General features: G+C 43.6%; 2 protein-coding genes across 4 annotated transcripts in view; one reads left to right on the top strand and one right to left on the bottom strand.

Annotated features, from left to right (window-relative positions):
- The first annotated feature begins 112 nt into the window (after nucleotides 1-112).
- On the top strand, nucleotides 113-6,871 carry RPL9 (ribosomal protein L9). 2 transcript variants are annotated; one of them, XM_045392261.2, is made up of 8 exons: nucleotides 113-170; nucleotides 620-666; nucleotides 751-866; nucleotides 1,377-1,472; nucleotides 2,306-2,438; nucleotides 3,945-4,025; nucleotides 4,243-4,359; nucleotides 4,680-6,871. In XM_045392261.2, exons 2-7 carry the CDS (start codon nucleotides 621-623, stop codon nucleotides 4,347-4,349), a joined length of 579 nt encoding a protein of 192 aa, XP_045248196.1. In that variant the 5' UTR covers nucleotides 113-170; nucleotide 620; the 3' UTR covers nucleotides 4,350-4,359; nucleotides 4,680-6,871. The 2 variants fall into 2 exon arrangements, with proteins under 2 accessions (XP_045248196.1, XP_065400950.1); XM_065544878.2 differs by having other exon boundaries at nucleotides 146-538.
- KLB (klotho beta) overlaps nucleotides 5,512-20,948 on the bottom strand; it is a 47,784-nt gene continuing 32,347 nt past the window's right edge. For both annotated transcript variants that reach the window (XM_005554699.5, XM_074039570.1), the window contains 2 exons: nucleotides 11,403-12,546; nucleotides 5,512-10,592 (listed from right to left, as the gene is read on the bottom strand). In XM_005554699.5, coding sequence (XP_005554756.3) covers nucleotides 10,207-10,592; nucleotides 11,403-12,546 — 1,530 coding nt within the window. In that variant the 3' untranslated portion in view covers nucleotides 5,512-10,206. The remainder of the gene's footprint in view (nucleotides 10,593-11,402; nucleotides 12,547-20,948) is intronic.

Raw genomic sequence — 20,948 nt, 5'->3', positions numbered from 1 at the left:
CGGTAACACGTCGCTCCGTTTACGACAAACAGCCGAGCTGCTCCATGATTGGCTGCTTTAGCCTTACGTGACGTCGCGCACTTATGACGCAATACACAGGCCCCCCCCCCTTACGGGATACAAGTACGTAATGACGAAAGACGTTCTTTCTTTGCTGCGTCTACTGCAAGGTGAGGTTGTTTCTGTGCTCGCGGGGCATTAGGAATCTGAAGCCATCTGTTCTGGGAAAGGCTGTGGCGCGGCTCCCACTCTCGGAACCTTGTCCTGTTTGTCCCCCAGCTCGGCAAGCGCCATATGAGCCTGGCGGCGCCGGATGCGAATCCTGTTTTGGGCTTTTTGGCCTATTCCCGCCCCTCAGCCTTGCCGGGATGGCGCCGCCCGGATAGAACTTCCAGGGTTGGGCTGAGCGGGAGTTCGCCTGCTGGGCCTCGTAACTCTCGCTTTGGGGCTGCTCCTTCCGGGCTGGGACGCACTGGGGCCCGCTGTCGGTGTCCCGTCCTCCAATATCGTCTCCGGAACTTCCGCCTGGCAGTCTCCGGTAGGAGTGGAGCTCTGTGCCGCGTAGTTTGGTGGAAAAACGGGCCTTGGGTCGGCCTCACCCCCAGTGTTTGTGTTTCAGAATGAAGACCATTCTCAGCAATCAGACTGTCGACATTCCAGAAAATGGTATGAGACTTGATATCTTTTTCATACATCTTTACTACACGTTCCAAGCGTTGTGTGGCCTGACGAGTGTGTTCTCTCTTCTAGTCGACATTACCCTGAAGGGACGCACAGTTATCGTGAAGGGCCCCAGAGGAACTCTGCGGAGGGACTTCAATCACATCAATGTAGAACTCAGTCTTCTTGGAAAGAAAAAAAAAAGGGTGAGGGTTTTTCTTCTGATAATTCACTTGCTCGTTGGACGGTGGTTTATAACAGCATCACATTGGTTACTTTAACAATTTTCGAATTGAGGTTCAGTGTTTTAGCTTTAAATGTTGCTGTCCAGAATACCAGCCAGTTTTCCGTTAGTGAAATTGAAAAACCAGATTCTTAACACAGCGAATTATATAAAGCTCAAATGTAGTGGTCGTCAGTGACACGTCTTAGTAGTGTTAGAAGTTCGGTTTATTTTCCTAGTGGTTGCTTTGTAAAAATCCTAGGAACCGGCAGTAGGTCTGTAACACCTGATGATTTAATTTTCCAGAAGGGAAGTTTGTTGCAACTTGTACAAAGCTTAACTTTTGGGAGGTTTTATAGGTGGTTGGATTTTTCCAGTTGAAAACCATGTGCTTTGATTAGGGTTAATTCTAGAATCTTAAAGTAATTGGGTAAGTGGTCTGTTATCTTTTAAGCCTGCATATTTCTGGAAAGAATACGTTTTTCTATTACAGCTTCGGGTTGACAAATGGTGGGGTAACAGAAAGGAACTGGCTACCGTTCGGACTATTTGTAGTCATGTACAGAACATGATCAAGGGTGTTACACTGGTAAGCAGATGAATCAGACTTCTTTGTTTTGGAAAGGGAGGTTTCTCAAACCTTTGCTTTATACAGCATAAATGTCTCTTTCAGAGAATGGGTTACGCATTTTATTTGGTGTAATACGAACTTGGCAAAAATAGGCATCTCTGGGTCTTCAAGCGATAGAGCTGAGAGCAAAGACCAGATGGGTACAACATGTTTGTTTTTTCTGTTTGGGGGTGGGGGGGGGGTTGTTTTTTTTTTGAATCAAGACTGGAGTCTCCCTGTTTTGTCCAGGCTGAGCTTAAGGGATCCTCCCACATTGGCCTACCATAGTACTGGGATTGCCGCATGAGCCACCATGCATGGCTAGATGGGTGCAGTTTTTAAAAAGTAGGCTAATGGTGAATTTTCACATCTTCCGAATTTTCTTTTTTTAAAATAGGAAATCTACAGTTGCAGTACTAAGTGGCAATCAAATCTCACCATCAGGACCCCTCGTTGGGATAGAAAATGATGTAGTTTCTGAGTTTTCTGTCTGTTGGTCCCTATTCCTTCCAACCCACCTTCTCTCCCCTCAGGATAAAAAGTTCATGCTGAAATGGTTTTCAATTCTTGGCCATGTGCTGTACCTTAGTACTACTCAGTAAATGTTAGTCTAATGTCAGACATGAGGGCTTTGGGGTTCTCATTAAAAGAGGGCAGCATTGTTCATTGAGGGCATGAGAGATAGTGAAATAAATGCCTCTGTAAGGAGCTTTACAGTCCACTGAATAGACAGAACAATGTTTATAAAGTTTGGTTCAGGTGCTATTAAAAATATTCTTCAGCATTGGTAATAGCTTGCTTATTTAATATAGGGCTTCCGTTACAAGATGAGGTCTGTGTATGCTCACTTCCCCATCAACGTTGTTATCCAGGAGAATGGGTCTCTTGTTGAAATCCGAAATTTCTTGGGTGAAAAATACATCCGCAGGGTTCGGATGAGACCAGGTATGTGCATACCCTCAGATAGAATTAAGAAATTTTTCCTTCATATTTTTTTTTTCTCCTTTTCCACTCCCAACCTCTTTCATACTTTAGTTGGCTGGTGTTTTGTGTTTGTGCTGAATAAAACCAGATTTGTTTTAGAATTCTCTTGATTACACTTGTAACTGTTGGTGCTACTTAAGGGTTTATATCATATTGATTACAATTTCAGAAAGTTGATACATTGGAGTAGTTTGTAGTGGTGGTTGTATTTAACTTGGCAAATGAAATATTTTAAAGACTTGTAATTTACAAAAGGTGTATTTATGGAGCACAATGTGATGTTTCAATACATGTATATTCTGTGGAATGACAAAATCAAGCTAATTAACACATCCATCACTCCATTTTTCTTTGTGGTAAGAACCTTTAAAATCTAAAGAGAAAACTACATGAGTAATGGTTAATAGCCTAGCTTAAATTTCAGCTCTCACTGTCCACCTTGGGCGTATCATCTCTCCGTAGCTTAAAATTGCAAACATCTTTGATTAAATGACTTAAAGTTGAAAAATAACAGTGCATGCGTAATACATAGTAAATACGGTAGGTTTAAAAAAAATTTTAAAGATTGGTGCTTTTTATCTGAGGCAGCGTCTTGTTCTGTTGCCCAGGCTGGAGTACAGTGGTGTGATCTCAGCTCATTGCAGCCTCCACTTTCGTGCTCAGGTGTTTCTCCCACCTCAGCCACCCCACTAACTGGCACTACAGGTGTCTGCCACCACACCCAGCTAATTTTTTATTTTTTGTAGAGACTGTTTTGCCACATTGCCCAGGCTGATTTCATGATTTCAAGGAATGCTATTGTGCCTGACCCCAGCCAATTTTTAAAATTTTTTGTAGAGGGAGGGTCTTGTTATGTTGTCCAGGCTGGTCTAAAGTAAGACTTGGCACAAGGCTTTGTACAACTAAATTCTGGCAAATTGAATACCTTAATTAAATCACCGAAGGAGTAACCACCGTAGGACTGTGATTCATTCAAGTAGGAACACAAATAAGATTTTGGCACAGGTAAGGCAGGTGCTGTAAAACCAAAATGGTTTTTTTGTTTGTTTTTTGAGACAGAGTCTCGCTCTGCCACCCAGGCTGGCGTGTAGTGGCACGATTTCGGCTCCATGCAACCTCTGCCTCCTAGCTTCAAGTGGTTCTCTTGCCTCAGCCTCCTAAGTAACTAGGATTATAGGCACGTGCCACCACTCCCGGCTACTTTTTTGTATTTTTAGTAGAGATGAGGTTTCACTGTGTTAGCCAGGATGGTCTTGCTCTCCTGACCTCATGATCCGCCCTCTTCGGCCTCCCAAAGTGCTGGGATTACAGGCGTGAGCCACTGTGCCTGGCCCCAAAATCTTAAGACAAGGTTCTTTTGGTGCATGGAGTTTTACATGGAATAAATTGGTGCCTCTGCAATTTAAATATTTTTTACACAGATCTAGTTTGGTGTTGATGCTATGCACATGCCCTCTCCCCTTTCAGGTGTTGCTTGTTCAGTATCTCAAGCCCAGAAAGATGAATTAATCCTTGAAGGAAATGACATTGAACTTGTTTCAAATTCAGGTTTGTATGTTTACTATTTCTAATTATGCCTACAAGATTTTATCTAAATCTTGTTGTTTAAAATACAGTATTTTGCTAATTTTTATTTGGTTAGCTTTTTAAATTGTGAAGTTAAAAAGGTAACATTCTGAAATTTTAAGTAGAGCATATAATGAAATATATTCTTTTTAAGATGGGTTAGACTGATGTATTAATTGCTGTATCTTCTCTCCTGTAGCGGCTTTGATTCAGCAAGCCACAACAGTTAAAAACAAGGATATCAGGAAATTTTTGGATGGTATCTATGTCTCTGAAAAAGGAACTGTTCAGCAGGCTGATGAATAAGATCTAAGAGGTAAGTTCTTGTAGTGTCTTAAGTTTTATTACTGCTTTAGTTGAATGAAGCTCTAAATTTACTAAAAGACTTAAACTGGAGTTGTAGTCATAGAAAATGGAGAGTTAAGCATTCTGGAACACAGTAAATTTGACAGAATAAAAGATGGAATTGGCATGCATTTTACTATGTATAGTTTACCATGAATCAATAAGTCATAGTCCTGAGGTATGTTTTAGATCATTTAGAATATAGTACAAAACAAAAGATTAGTACTAGTACTTTTCTAGGCAAGTGTATTGATGGGAATGACCGATTTTTTTTTTTTTTTTTCTGCCCAGTTATCCAGCTACAGAAAGAAGATGCCAGATGACTCCTAAGACCTACTTGTGATATTTAAATGATGCAATAAAAGACCTGTTGATTTGGAGCTGCTTAAACCTGTTATCCTTGTTAGCTAGTTTTTCTCCCTTGTGGAACAAAGAGCTTTAATCTAGTTCTTGAAGGAATAGCAAGGATATATTTTAGGCAAGAGGAATATTGTACCAGTGACAGGCAAACATGAGGCTGTTCATCATTGCATATAGAACTTTAGGAATACCCTGAAGGTGTCTAAATTTGCTGAGGCATGAATTTGAATATTTGGTAAGGCAGATGTTGTCTTAGTCATCTTTGGAAAAACAGCTGAGGAGTAGAACAAAGTGTTACAGCATCAGTTAGAAGGTGCATTTGGTTTGGTTCATCGTCTCAATAATCTTGTCCTTTACCCTCCCTCAGCCATTTACTTCCATATCCTAGAACTTGTTTTTGAAAATTGATAACCCTTCCATAATCTTTTAATTCCACGTGTCATACTTTTAAATATGGTACGAGGCCACCATAACTAGACCTAGGTCAACATGGTGACCCCCACACCTTCCTGAATTCTACATCTCATTTGATGGAAACTGCAATTTCTAAGGCAAGATGTAACGTTCATTCTTGATCAAATGCATCAGGAAAACATGCTGAGTACCTTCATTGTAAGGTATGGTCAGATACTTCCATCAGAAAGATTAAATGACAGAAGTAGCAACCAGTTGGCATATATGTTATCTTGGATCTTACAATGTCTTGCTCAGTTGCCCAGGCTGGAATACAGTGCCATGGTCATAGCTCTGTAACTTCAAACTCCTGGACTCAAGTGATGCTCCTAGCTGCCTCAGCCTCCTTAGTAGCTAGGACTATAGGCAGGCACCGTCACGTTTGACTTTTTATTTTTTTAAAGTATGTATGGGGTCTCATGTTGCCCAGGCTGGTCTTGAACTCCTGGCCTTAAGTGTTTCTCTTTTGCCTCCCAAAGAGCTGGAACTACAGGCATGGGTCACCATGCCCTATATATTTTAGATCTTGATTCAAGTGCACCAGTTGAACATACATTAAGGAATCTTGCTGACCATGTATGTGGTTAGGTTTTTAAGAAATTTGGAGGTAATGATGAATCTAGGATTTGCTCAGAAGCTTCCGGGATGGGGTTGTAGGCAATGAATGGGATCAACATGAAGTAAGATCACATCCCCAAAAGGTTGGGAAATACGGGTCCATTAGATACAAATTTCTTACAATGCAGAAAATGAAAAACCTGCGTATTTCACCTGGGTTACTGTGACAGTCTCAACTGGTCATCTTCCCTGTATTTCAGCATCAGCCAGGGTACTGACTTTGAAATGGATTATAGCACTGCTTCAAATCCTGCAACAGGTTCTTTTCAATTTTTTCTTTTTAAAATAGTTTCCCCATTCTACCTGCAGCTGTTTTTAACTCAGTTTTTCTGACTTCTGCACTATAGCTGAACTGACCTGGCTATTCCTCGATACCAAGTCCTCTGTCATTAAGCATTTAAGTTGTCTTTTCCCTTTGGAATGCTCTCAGCTGAGCTGTGTGTCTAACTCACTTACCTTCAGGTCTATTCAGTGAATCCTGCCTTGATCACTCTATTAAAAATAGGGGACCTGCTCCTTAAACTTGTCCTACTGTCTCTTTACCCTTCTCCACTTGTTTTTGTCCATAGCATTTGTAGTTCTGATATTTACAATGTGTGTATTCGTTATATGCTTTTTTTCTGCTGGAATGTAACTTTAACAAGGATGTAATTTTGTACTCTGGTGTATTCCAACTACCTAGAACGATGGCATGTAGCTGTTTACTGAGTCGGTTCCTGGATTGCCAGGGAACTCAGTAATGGCAGTGGGACTGGAAGATGTTTTGGAAGGTATTGACAGGATTTCAAAACAGTACGAGGCTTGTGGGAGAAATTTCCAAGTGGCAATATTACAGTTGGGTGGAGATGTTCATGAGAGGATCAGCTTGTGGGTAGTAGCTGCTGTGGGAGTAAATGGGATTTCTTTGAGCATGAAATGGACTGGCATGCTGGGTCTGACCTTGATAGGATAACTTACAGGCTGGTTGTAGCTCAACTGTTTTTTTTTGTTTTTTTTTTTTTGTTTTTTTTTAATTTGGGTATAATAAATGAGCCGTTGTTCCCCAGGGAAAACGTTTCTTGTCTTCTGTGTCTATGGATAAGCACTTGTGCACTATTTTTGCAGTTTTTAGATGTAGGTGTCCACATATTTTTGAGATGGGGTCTCTGTCACCCAGGTTAGAGTGCAGTGGTGCAATCTTGGCTCATTGCAACCTCTGCCTCCCAGGCTCAAGCCATCCACCTCAGCCTTCTGTGTAGCTGGGACCACAAATACGTGCCACCATATCTAGCTAATTTTTTGTAGAGAGGGTTTTGCCATGTTGCCCAAGCTGGTCTCAAACTCCTGGAGTCAAGCAGTCTGCCCGCCTCAGCCTCCCAGTCATGGGGTTACAGGTGTGAGCCACCACACGCCGGCCACATTTTTTGAGAAAATATACCCAGAAGTAACATACTAAGTTGGCACACAAACTAGGCAGAAGGGTTCAGGGGAGGCAGTCTTGGGCAGAGCCCATTTACAATGCCAAACCCATTCACATTCAGCAGTTCTTAAAATTGACCAGGTTGTTAGTTGAATTCAAGTAGTCAGCATGAACCAGTTTATTTGGAATAAATACATTGAAAATTAAACATGTCACAATGTACTGGCCTCATTTTCCAGAGGCTCTGTAAATACCATAGTTGTGATGTTTCCAGATTGTTATATTGAATATACAATAAACACAAGTTAAATTTTTCACAATACATCTCAGAAAAGCTTAAACTCGAAAGATCTTACCTGTTCGCTCCTTTCAAGAGCTATCCGTTTCTGGTTGACCTTTGATGGTTTTTAATGAGTTTATGATAAACCTGAATATTTAGTATGATAAGGGCATGAGCCAGATTAAATGCTTAACATAATTTGCTGTACATATTTGCCATTGTTTAAAAAATGTAAGGGTTTTTGGATTCTTGTGTGATGATGGCTTAAAAAGTAGTAAAATCCCCAAGTGGCAGAGGACTGTCAGTACTGGGTTAGGAATTTTATTGTTTAGGGGAGTTTGGTAAACCAGCAAGTTAGAAAAGGGGGACGTGCTTGAAGCATAAGCTCTTAATGTGAAAAAGACATAGTGAAGGTTAATAGATACGTGAACTGTGAGTACGAGATACTTTAAACAAAGGCCAGTGAGAAAGAGACGAGAAAGCAAAACCTGAAAGATAAATTCCAGGTTTTTTTTAATTCCTGTGGCCAACCATTTTTTTTCGAGGTCTTGAGAGAGGTCCATGAGTTGCTCAGTTGACACGAATTTTCCTTGGAGTTCTTGGGTCAGGGTGAATCCATGTGGCACAATGGGGAAAAAACCCAGCCAAGTGATTATTTTAAATGACTTCCTGTTTATACATAGAGTAATAAAAACAGTTGACTAGTTGTATGCATAACCTTATATACATAGAGTAATAAAAACAGTTGACTAGTTGTATGCATAACCTTAGGCACATAGTTCTCAGATGGAAATATTAATACTAAAAAATTCCTTGAAAGTCATAACCTCAAAACTGCCAAGTTTGGGGTAGTGGGTGCAGCTGGGGCAAGGAGACTAGAGGAGAGTAAAACAATTTTACTGTGTCTTTTGCCAGGCAAAATAGCAAATTGATTTCCCATCACGTTTGCATTTACTTGAATTCACTAATTGTATTTTCTTTTTACAGTATTTTGGAAACTTGTTCATTAGCAATTAGAATTTCAGTTGGGAACTGAATTTAACTTCAGACATAAGTGGACCTAGAATATAATCAAACCTACCTTAATTTACTAAGGCTTTATAACAGAAGAACATTTCCTGTGACTGTTAAGGTCTAAATTGCTGGAGTGAGCAGACAAAGACAAGTTACTGTGTGCAATGGGTGTTAAATGTAGGTTTTCTTCCTCGAATGTTTAAAATAAACTGAACAAGGCTCAAGGACAGAGTTCATTTCCCAAAATGTCAGATTATCCAAGTCAGATCTCGTAAATAACCCTAGCCCAAAAAGGTGCTATATAAAACAATTTAAACTCATTCAGACCATTAGCATTCTGAATTGTTGCTTTACTTAAGAGTATAGCAACGTCTATTCACAGAGTTGAATCTAGCTTTCCTTCATCCTGTGATCTTTCCATGAGATGAGATTTTGGAAATTACTTATTATTATTATTATTATTTTTTTATTTTGAGAGACAGAGTCTCGCTCTGTCCCCTAGGCTGGAGTGCAATGGCGCAATCTTGGCTCACCGCAACCTCTGCCTCCCAGGTTCAAGCGTTTTTCCTGCCTCAGCCTCCCGAGTAGCTGGGATTACAGGTGCCCGCCATCATGCCCGGCTGACTTTTGTATTTTTAGTAGAGACGGGGTTTTGCCACGTTGGCCAGGCTGGTCTCGAACTCCTGACCTCAGGTAATCCAGCCGCCTTGGCCTCCCAAAGTGCTGGGATTATAGGCGTGTGCCACCATGCCTGGCCAGAAATTACATTATTTAAAAAAATCAGATCTAGTAAAAGATCACAAATTAGATATTCTGTAGGTGATTTTTTGTTGTTAGAAAAATGAAGGGCTTGATCCCCTTAAGATCAGTACTTAAGCCAGTGTTGTAACTGGCTTAGACAAGCACTACTTACCCTATTATTGTGTTTTCTTTCCATTTAGAACCACCCTGACCTAAAGGGGAAAGCACTTTATTAGAAGTGACAGAATATATATTATGTATCACTGACTATCCAGTTACAAAGTTTTGCTTTTGCTTTTTTTTGTTGTTGTTTGAGATGGTCTTGCTGTTGTCGCCCAGGCTGGAGTGCAGTGGCACAATTTCGGCTCACTGCAACCTCTGTTTCTTGGGTTCAAACAATTCTGCCTCAGCCTCCCAAGTAGCTGAGATTATAGACACCACTGCCACCACGCCTGGCTAATTTTTGTGTTTTTAGTAGAGACAGGGTTTCACCATGTTGGCCAGGTTGGCCTTGAACTCCTCACCTCAGGTGATGTCCCCGCCTCAGCCTCCCAAAGTGCTAGGATTACAGGTGTGAGCCACTGTGCCCGGCCCAAAGTTTTACTTTTTAAAAATAATTTATTGTACCACAAGTAGCTATTGGTAGAGATGAAAGCTAGAGCAGAATGATGGAATACAGTTCATCAAACTTCAAGAAGCAATGTATCATGTAATCCTCATAGCTTACTGTCAGGATGAAGCCTTTATGTTTACATCCAATAACTGAATTCACTGATGTCAATGCCTAAGGGAAAGTTCTTTGAACCACACAGCAGAGACGATTGTCATCACCTTGGTTACAGCTGTATCTCAAATTGTCTTTCTATAATACAGGTATATCTCCTGTCAGTTACCAGCATATGGAACTGGAATGAATTTTTAAGCTGTCTGTGATGCAGACAAATAAGATCAGGTTAGCTGAGAACTCTCTTGCCTTTCTTTAATGGTATATGTTGTAAGTTTTTTGCTTTCCAAAACTTTCTTCTCTTTTGCCTATGAAAAATGGTGATTGATAAGAGTAGAACCAGGGTGGAGAAGAAGCAACAACCCAAGAATATCAGTGGTTTCTTCTGCACAAGGAATAAACAGACAGTGCACTCTGTGTTTTTTTGGGTCTGACTGCATCTAGAACTACTGTTCTCAGAAGGGAAGCCACTGCTGCTGATCATTTTGTTGTAAAACTGTATTGAGGATTTAGCTTTAAAATCAGATGTGAAGAATCCAAATCTGGGTTTAGATTTCTCTTCAGCCAGTTTGAATGCATAATAGCCTTTGATTCTGACTTTATCAATCAGGTATGCTGAAAAAGATCAGAAATTAACATGAATCACAAATGGACTGAAATATCTTTGAACAAGAATTTAGTTTTCATTGAAACAACCTAAAATTATGCCCATAATAAAGGTAGTGATTTTTATTGGAGGTTTTTTTTTTTTTTGACATTTATTCTTTTATGATCTATGTAAAGGAGAAGGTGAAAATGTGTATAATTTAAAGTAAATTTGTGAAACTTTGATCCATAAATAATCCAAAAACTCTTGGAGGAGAAAGCAAATTTAAGGAGCAGAGCAATGAAGGTTGTCACTTTTGTTTAAAGGGTCACAAGCAGAAAAATGTTGCCTATTTGGCCTGATTGTGAACCTCAGACGTGCTCTTGGTGCAGCCCGGGAATCACAGTTGGTTTTCCCCACTCGCTCGCTCGCTTAGGCTACCATGATGTGGTTATTTCACATTGCATGGCTGTATGGAAACATTTCATGTATCCCATAAATTTATATACCTACTATGTACCCACAAAAATTTTTTTAAAGGCTAGCAAGCATGCTGAAAATAAGTAATCCACAATAGTGACTTTATCCTGGGGGGTGAGATTTCAGGTGATTTTTAAAAAACTTTCTCCACGTGCCCAGTTTTCTATAATGGGTATGTGTTACTTTTATGATTTAAAAATTTTTCCAAAAATCCATAGGCCAGTTTTCAAGACAAAATTCAATTGACAGGACTTGGGTGCCACAAATCGGATGCCGTCAGGCACCAGCCTGCCCCTCTCATTCTTTGTTCTTGTCAGGAATCTCGCTCTGCCCTGTGTCTGAAGGGGCCCCGCCCTTACCTTTCAGCACCTCCTGAAGGTACTTTTCCAGGTAGTACTTCCGGAGCCGGTCATCCTCCAGAGCCTGGTCGTCAATGCCGCTGGCCGTGATGTAAATGTCCATGTCGCCATAGTTCCTCCGGACCCACCGCAGTAACTTGCGCACCCCCCAGGGAATCACAGCCAGGCGCGTAGGGGAGCTCAGCCGGGTGATGTCCTGCAGAAACTGGATGTCCCTGTCCGAGTCGTAGCGGCTGCCGGCCAGCTGCTCGTGCATCACGAACCTAGTGGTGAAGTGGTTGAGCGCGCAGAAGTCGACCGTGCCCTTGAGCAGCCTCCTCTCGGCCTCGGTGAGGCGCGGCAGCGCAGAGCTGGAAAGCCCCCGCCGGTGCTTGGAGGCGATGTATTCCCTCATGGCCGCGGGGTAGTCCCCGGTTTTGAAGAGCGGCTCAGCGAACCAAGCAATCTCGAACTGCAGGAAGCGCTCGGCCGCCCTCCAGTGCGAGTCAGCATAGGGGTTGGCGGGTTCCGCCCAGTCCGCGTGCAGCGACAGCGACACGGCCCCGCGCTGTGACGGCCTGAACTGCCGGTCGTAGAGGCGCCAGGCCAGGGCGTGGGCCACCAGTAGGTTGTGCGCCGCCCCGTAGGTGTCGTTGCCAGAGCGGTTGTAGATGTCACTTAGCCGATTAGGCTCGTTGATGGTGATCCAGAGCTTCACCAGGTCCCCTAGCTCCTGGAAGCACAGCCCAGCGTAGGCCTGGAAGGCCTCCACCGTCGATGGGTTCAGCCACCCGCCGGCGTGCAGCAGAGGCTCGGGGAGGCCTAGGTGGGCGTGGGTCGGATAGTACAGGGTGACCATCGCGGAGATGCCAAGCTTCAGCCCCTCACTGACCACGCATCTGTAGTACCTCAGGGCCTGTCGGTTCACCGCGGACAGGTTGCCAGTGGGAAGGACCGAGGCCCAATCCAGAGCAAACCGGTAGTGGGTGACTTTCATTCTTGCCAACATCTCAAGTTGTTTTTTGATGTTTACAAAATCTGTGCATTGAGCGGGTCGTGTTTTCAGCCTCACCCCTTCCACTCGGTGCAACAGTCTGTTGCCAGTGGCGTTCCAGACGTACAGGTAAGGATCGCTGAACTGTGGGGACGAAGCCACAGACTCGGGCTGTGAAAAACAAGCTCATTCAGGTCAAGCATGCGCTGGCAGGTGGAGGCTCAAGTGATCTGCCCACCTCTGCCTCCCAAAGTGCTGGGATTACAGGCCTAAGCCACCGCCAGGCCTCTTCCAGTCCTTGAAATCTCCCAGGGAGACCAGAAAACAGAGAAGGAGCCACACCCGGGCCCTGGCTTAGAAAACAAGTTGTTGGAGAAAACATTGGGAAGCCATTTTCCAGTTCGTTTGACTTTAAACCCCAGGTTACATGGTGGGGTTTGATGTGATTCTGTTCAAATGCATCAGGAAATTGGCTTGGTACACTCAGTTAAAAGCAATAACAAAAGATAGATTCTAAACCCTGCTATAAATTGAAGACAAAGTTGAAATTCCTGTTGTAGGCCGGGCGCGGTGGCTCAAGCCTGTAATCCCAGCACTTTGGGAGGCCGAGACGGCCGGATCACGAGGGCAGGAGATCGAGACCATTCTGGCTAACACGGTGAAACCCCGTCTCTACTAAAAATACAAAAAAATTGCTGGGCGGGGTGGCGGGCGCCTGTAGTTCCAGCTACACGGGAGGCTGAGGCAGGAGAACGGCGTAAACCTGGGAGGCGGAGCTTGCAGTGAGCTGAGATCCGGCCACTGCACTCCAGCCCCGGCGACAGAGCATGACTCCGTCTCAAAAAAAAAAAAAAAAAAAGAAAGAAAAGAAATTCCTGTTGTAGAGATTTCACTGAGAAGAGAGGCTGGTTGACCCCAGGCACAGTTCCTAAAAGAGGCTGGCACGATAGGGTAGGCAATGACCCCTTGCATTTGCTGAATGCATATCTCTAAATTCTATTTTAAAAGTCCAGGCTGGACGCAGTGGCTCACACCTGTAATCCTAGCACTTTGGGAGTCTGAGGGGGGCAGATCACCTAAGGTCGGGAGTTTGAGACCAGCCTGACCAACATGGAGAAACCCCGTCTCTACTAAAAAAAACAAAAACAAAAAAAAACAAAAAAAACAAAAAAAACAAAATTAGCCAGGCGTGAAGGCGCATGCCTGCAATCCCAGCTACTCTGGAGGCTGAGGCAGGAGAATCGCTTGAACCCGGGAGGCAGAGGTTGCGGTGAGCCAAGATCGCGCCATTGCACTCCAGCCTGGGCAACAAGAGCAAAAAAAGAAAAGAAAAGGGAAAAAAGAAAAGTCCAAGCGAAATCACATTTGCATCCATCATGTTTCCCTGACCCATGTGCCTGTGAGAACATAGTATTTATTAATCCAACAGAATGCTGACACGTTTTCTATGCAAGGCGCTTGGGTTATGGGTGGAAAGGACAGTAGAATATCCCCAGAAACTCCCAAGGTTGACACTTGGATCCGACAGTGTCTCATTCTTTGTCTCTCCACGAAGGAGAGAGCCCTGGACTCCTGTTCTAGTTCTGCCCCTTTGAAACTCAGGCTTGGCAGCTATATAGTGATGGAGTAATCTCACCCACTCACAGGTGTGCTGTGAGGACTCGGTGACTCTGGGAACTCTAATGCACTGTACAAACACAATGTAGTCATGACTTGGCTTTCATTTTCCCTAGTGGCAATAATTGCCTGCTAGGCCCTTGAGTCTAAACTAAAGCAAAGCCCTTAAGAAAAACATTTCCAAATTCAAGATTAATAACGGAAAGTAAAAGTTATGTACTTGTTTTAAAGTACTTTTTTCTCCCTCATGACAGAATTTAAATACACCAGGAAAAAAACTATAATTAACCTTTGGTAAATATTTTCCCTCTAATTGTTTTTTCGTGTGTCATCTTTCATAGTTTAATTACAAAACCATATCACTGCCCATTTGCCATCTGCCAACCAGTTATCTAGAACATTAAACTAAGAGAACATTGATCATGTGAGCATGAAGTTAAATCTGTATATAATTAATTATTTGAGTAAAATCCTCCTAGCCTAGATGGCCAGTTTCAGTGTTTTGAAAACTCAGAACATGGTATTGAAAGGATGTTTATAAAAGGCAGTCTTGCTATGGGGCAAGGCAAGATCCAATAAAAATGTCTTACGTTAAAAACCTTCAGAAAGCATTAGTCTCAGCAAGCGTGTATGATTAATCTGCTGAGAGGTTGATTTTCTAGTTAAAGATGATGCATCCCAATCCCAACCCCAGCTCCCAGAGCTTGTTTCTAAAATCCCATGTCCCACCAAAAGGACCTTGTACTCCTTGGAGAAATGGCTTTTTCTAGGAGAAGAATGAGATGAAGCTGGGGCATCTTGTGCCAGAAAATAAGGAAGTGCTTAAAAACTGAAAGGGAAATGTGGAAAAGACAGGAACCACTTGAGGGGGTCCCATTGACTAAATTAGAAACAATTTGAGCATCAAAAGGAACAATATCATAATGACAATAATGAATTACAAGACATCAAATTTAAGAGAATCCAGCTAATAAATGTAGAGGGAATAATCCGATTAGAAATTTACCATTTTGCAATCTACAAAGTAACAATTAAGGCTAATTAAGTAACAATTAAGGTTCATGAAAGAATGTTTGTTTGAGACGGAGTTTCGTTTTTGTCCCCCAGGCTGGAGTGCAATGGCACGATCTTGGCTCACTGCGTCCTCCGCCTCCTGGGTTCAAGCGATTCTCCTGCCTCGGCCTCCTGAGTAGCTGGGATTACAGGCACCTGCCACCGTGCCCGGCTAGTTTTTGTATTTTTAGTACAGACAGGGTTTCACCATGTTGGCCAGGCTGGTCTTCAACTCCTGACCTCAGGTGATCCGCCCACGTTGGCCTCCCAGAGTGCTGGGATTACAGGTGTGAGCCACTGGGCCCGGCCCGGCTCATGAAAGAATGTTAAAACCATGGAGTGAAATGTTGTTGAGGAATAGGATATTCATAGAGTCCCAAGTATCAACATCAGATTACTTCTTCTTCTTTTTTTCTTTTTTGGACAGAGTCTCGCTCTGTTGCCCAGGCTGGAGTGCAATGGTGCGATCTTGGCTCCCTGCAACCTCCGCTTCTGAGGTTCAAGTGATTCTCCTGCCTCAGCCTCTCAAGTAGCTGGGATTACAAGCCTGTGCCACCATGCCTGGCTAATTTTTTTTTTTTTTTTTTTTTAAGTAGAGACAGGATTTTGCCACAATGGCCAGGCTGGTCCTGACCTCAAGTGATATGCCTGCCTTGGACTCCCAAAGTGCTGGGATTACAGGTGTGAGTCACTGAGCCTGGCCAACATCAGATTACTTCTTAATTAAAAATGGAAAAGTTACCACATGGCAAATGTCACCTTTTTTTTCTTTTTTCTTTTTTTTTGGGGGGAGTGGGGAGGAGGGACAGGGTCTTGCTCTGTCGCCCACACTAGACTGCGTCCTCGACCAAAGTGATCTACCCACATTGGCCTCTCAAAGTGCTGGGATTACAGGAGTGAACAAGTGTGCCTAGCCGCAAATGCCACCTTAACCAAGAAATCTGGTGATACTACTTCAACCACAGTAATATCTTCAGTAATGAAACAAATTGACATCATTGACCTCCTGATGTGATAAAAAGGCACATCATCTATGTAGTATTATTTCCAGAAATGGTTAACTGAGTCATTAGACTCAGAAGACAACCAGAGAAATCTATAAGCAGTTGGCCTGGACTCTTCAAACAGGGCAGTGCCATGAGGTGATTGCCCTGAATTAAAGGAGGCTAAAGATACATGACAACCAACGTTTGATCTTTGTTTGCATTCTTAATCAAAGATTTTTTTAATCCATAAAGGACATTTTTGGAACATTAAAAAAATTGAATATGGATTGTATTTTAGATAGCGTTGAGTCAATGTTAAATTTCCTGGGAATCATAAGAATGTCCTTGTTCTTAGGAAATACATGCTGAGATATTTTGGGGTGGAGTATAATGATGTCTGCAATTTATCGAAAGTTTATGAAAGAGAGAGGCAGAGGCCGGGTGTCTCACGCCTGTAATCCCAGCACTTTGGGAGGCCGAGGTGGGTGGATCACGAGGTCAGGAGTTCGAGACCAGCCTGGCCAAAATAGTGAAACCCCGTCTCTACTAAAAATACAAAAAATTAGCTGGGCGTGGTGGCAGGCGCCTATAACTTGGGAGGCTGAGGCAGGAGAATCTCTTGAATCCGGGAGGTGGAGAGAGAGAGAGAGGGAGAGAGGCAGAATTGAAACCAATATGGCAGCATGTTAACAGTCAGTCTTGATGAAGGGAATATGCATTTCTATTGGATAAGTTCGAAATTTTTCAAAGTAAAACGTTGGAGGAGAAAAGAATGCTAAGAGGCTAGGGAAAGTAAGACAGAAATGTGCAAAGTTAGGCTTAGTAATTTTTTTTTTTTTTTTGAGACAGGGTCTTGCTCTGTTGCCCAGCCTGGAGTACAGTGGCACGATCACGGCTCACTGCAAACTTCACTTCCTGGGCTCAAGTGATACTCCTGCCTCAGCCTCCCGAGTAGATGGAATGATAGATGGAATTACAGGCCCACACCACCACACCCAGTTTTTTTTGTAGAGACAGGGTTTTTCCATATTGGCCAGGCTGGTCTCAAACTCCTGAGCTCAAGTGATCCTCCCACCTTGGCCTCCCAAAGTGCTGGGATTACAGGAGTGAGTCAGCATGCCCGGCCTGGCTAAGTAATATTTTTCAAGTATTACTTTAATTTTGTCAGTCTCCCTATAGAGGACATCTAGTTTTCTGTGTACACAGTGTCTATTCATATATTTATTGGCTGATTTTTCAAAAAGCACCGTAATTTTTCTTGGCAAACCAGTCATCCTTATTTATTTATTTATTTATTTATTTATTTATTTATTTAGGTTTAGGCTACCCAAATGAAGCAGTGGGAGTAGAGAAGGAACAGAAATCTATAACTGGTTGTAACCAGTAAGTTGTAAACACCAGTGCACTCGGATCAGCCTTATCCTCATTCTTAATCCGAGTGGTTCAAGTGAAGCTGGCTCCTCGCTGGGCTCCAGAGACGAGCATGAAACCCAGACCTGACAGATCACAGAACCGCTTTGCCTGACCCCGTGGTCAGTTCTTGCTCTGAAATGTAGAAGGGGCAGACATTCACAGTATCTAAGGAACAGGTGGGTTTTAGCTGAAGCAGGAGCTTGTAGGTTGGGTCTCCCATACAGGCAGGCAAAGGAACTCTTATATCTCCTGGGGTCTTTCTTTGCTAGGTCTGGAATTTTGAAAAATATAAACTCAATTGAAGTGATAGGGAAAAAGACATTTTTGGAACACTTAGCAAAATCTGAACATGAATAGTATTGAACTCTCCTGCCTCTGCCATGTGAAGGAAGAGGCAGGAACTGGCTCTGGAGGGGACACAAGCTGAAGATGAGACACTGTGTTTATTCTGCTCTCTATACCTTTCCCCCTTCATCACCCTGAGCTCTCGCTAAAGTCTTGTTTAAATATCCACAGGGAGCTGGGTGCAGTGCCTCACACCTGTAATCCCAGCACTTTGGGAGTCTGAGGCAGACAGATTGCTTAAGGCCAAGAGTTCGAGACCAGTCTGGCCAACATAGTGAAACCCTATCTCTACTAAAAATACAAAAATTAGCTGGGCACAGTGGCAGGCACCTGTAATCCTAGCTGCTCTGGAGGCAGAGGCAGGAGAATCGCTTGAATTCAGGAGGCAGAGATTGCAGTGAGCTGAGATCACACCACTGCACTCCAGCCTGGAAGACAGAGTGAGACTATTTCAAATAAATAAATATCCACAGCTGGGCACGGTGGCTAACGCCTGTAATCCTAGCACTTTGGGAGGCCGAGACAGGTAGATTGCCTAAGCTCAGGAGTTTGAGACCAGCCTGGACAACATGGTGAAACCCTGTCCCTACTAAAATACAAAAAATCAGCTGGGCAGGGTGGCAGGCGCCTGTAATCCCAGCTACTCAGGAGGCTGAGGCACGAGAATTGCTTGAACATGGGAGGCAGAGGTTGCAGTGAGCCAGGCAACAAAGCAAAACTCTGTCTCAAAAATAAATAACTATGGCCAGGCACGGTGGCTCACGCCTGTAATCCCAGCACTATGGGAGGCCAAGGCGGGCGGATCACGAGGTCGGGAGATCGAGACCATCTTGGCTAACACAGTGAAACCCCATCTCTACTAAAAATAGGCTGAGGCAGGAGAATGGCGGGAACCCGGGAGGCGGAGCTTGCAGTGAGCTGAGATCCGGCCACTGCACTCCAGCCTGGGCGACAGAGCGAGACTCCGTCTCAAAAAAAAAAAAAAAAAAAAAAAAAAAATTAGCCGGGTATGGTGGCGGGCACCTGTCGTCCCAGCTACTCAGGAGGCTGAGGCAGGAGAATGGCATGAACCTGGGAGGTGGAGCTTGCAGTGAGCCGAGATTGTGCCACTGCACTGCAGCCTGGGCGACAGAGCGAGACTCCATCTCAAAAAAAGAAAAAAAAAATTAAATAAATAATTATATAAATATAAATAAATGTCCACAGGGGTTGAGATTCATAACCTGAGAACTTTGCTAATTCATGGTTTGAACCCTTTTGTCTGGTCTCAATCCTTGTACATCTTGTTGTCTTTCCATATGCTTCTATTAATAGAATACAGGCATGTCTGGGCACGGTGGCTCACTCCTGTAATTTGGGAGGCTGAGGCAGGCAGATCACTTGAGGCCTGGAGTTCAAGACCAGCCTGGCCAACATAGTGAAACCCCATCTCTACTACAGATACAAAAATTAGCTGGGCGTGGTGGTGGGCACCTGTAATCCCAGCTACTTGGGAGGCTGAGGCAGCAGAATTGCTTGAATCCAGGAGGCAGAGGTTGCAGTGAGCCAAGATCACACCACTGCACATCAGCCTGGGCAACACAGTGAGACTCCGTCTCAATAAAGAAAAGTAGAGAAGAGAAGAGAAAAAAGAAAAGGAAAGGAAAGAAAAGGAAAGGAAAGAAAAGAAAAGAGAAAGCCAGGCACAGTGGCTCACGCCTGTAATCCCAGCACTTTGGGAGGCCGAGGTGGGTGGATCACCTGAGGTCAGGAGTTTGAGACCAGCCTGGCCAACTTGGTGAAACCCTGTTTCTACTAAAAATACAAAAATTTGCCTGGGCGCGGCGGCTCATGCCTATAATCCCAGCATTTTGGGAGGCCAAGGTGGGTGGATAACCTGAGGTCAGGAGTTCGAGGCCAGTTTGGCCAACATGGGGAAACCCCGTCTCTACTAATAATACAAAAATTAGCCGGGAGTGGTGGCACATGCCTGTAATTCCAGATACTTGGGAAGCTGAGACAGGACAATTGCTTGAACCCAGGAGGCGAAGGTTGCAGCAGTGAGCCAAGATCCTGCCATTGCACTCCAGCCTAGGCGATGAGCAACAAGAATGAAACTCCGTCTCCAAAAAAAAAAAAAAAAAAGAAAAAGAAAAATTTGCCAGGCATGGTGGCAGGTGCCTATAATCCCAGCTACTTGGGAGGCTGAGGCAGGAGAATCATTTGAACTGGGGAGGCGGAGGTTGCAGTGAGCCAAGATGGCACCATTGCACTCCAGCCTGGGCAACGGAGTGAGACTCTGTCTCAAAAAGAAAAAACAAAACCAAAAACAATGCAATAGTGTGGTATTGTGAAGTCTTAAAGCATAGTGGTTGGAAGACAGACCTAGGTAACTTGGGCAAGTTATGTAACCGCCCCCTAAATTTCAGTTGCGTTGCCTGTAAGATGAGGGTTTTAACATTAAGTAGGTTGGATGGAGTGGCTTGCACCTGTAACCCCAGTACTTTGGGAGGCTGAGGCAGGATGTTTGTTTGAGCCCAGGAGTTCCAGACCAGTCTGGGCAGCATAGTAAGACTCTGTCTGTACAAAAAATCAAAAATTAGCTGGGCATAGTGGCGTGAACCTGGAGTCCCAGCTCAAGGTTGAGGTGGGATGATCACTTGAGGCCAGGAGAGTGAGGCTACAGGGAGCTGTGATTGTGCCACTGCACTCCAGCCTGGGTGACAGAGCAAGGTCCTGTCTCAGAAAAAAAAAAAAAAAGGTGAAGTAGAGAGAACGTGCATACATAGCAGTTAAATGACTGTGCATCTGGAAGCTTGAAGAAGGGATGTTAACAGTTCTGCCAGCGCTCGTTATCTCAGCAAGTTGATAGGTCTCACTTTCCTCCCCTGCAAAATGAAGGATTTGGAATGGGAGGTCTTTAAGGTCTCATCTGGCTCTAAAAGGTGATTTCTTGATTTCCAGGTAGCATAGTTAAAATAATAATAAAACTAAAAGGCGATCTCATTCATTCACCTGGTTCTAGAAGACGAGCACCTGCCAGGTGCCAGGCACTGCCCTAGTGAGGCATATAGCAGGCATCAAAGCCTCAGGCATTTCTGCTCTTATGCAGCTTGCATTCTAGTAGGGGAAAACAGGTGATAAGTATGGAAAATGTGGAAAGCACAAAGTATGTCAGGA

The sequence above is a fragment of the Macaca fascicularis genome, chromosome 5 (assembly GCF_037993035.2).
Source record: "Macaca fascicularis isolate 582-1 chromosome 5, T2T-MFA8v1.1".
NCBI lineage: Eukaryota > Metazoa > Chordata > Mammalia > Primates > Cercopithecidae > Macaca > Macaca fascicularis.
The sequence above is the reverse complement of the archived record's forward strand: the minus strand, read 5'-3'. Positions and strand labels throughout refer to the sequence as shown.

What these genes read in the sequence shown, in the direction of transcription:
- RPL9 (XM_045392261.2), top strand. Translation starts at nt 621, where the DNA reads ATGAAGACCATTCTCAGCAATCAGACTGTCGACATTCCAGAAAATG. An exon ending in TTGGAAAGAAAAAAAAAAGG is followed by an intron (nt 867 to 1,376) that starts GTGAGGGTTTTT and finishes TTTCTATTACAG; the next exon opens with CTTCGGGTTGACAAATGGTG. An exon ending in TGATCAAGGGTGTTACACTG is followed by an intron (nt 1,473 to 2,305) that starts GTAAGCAGATGA and finishes TATTTAATATAG; the next exon opens with GGCTTCCGTTACAAGATGAG.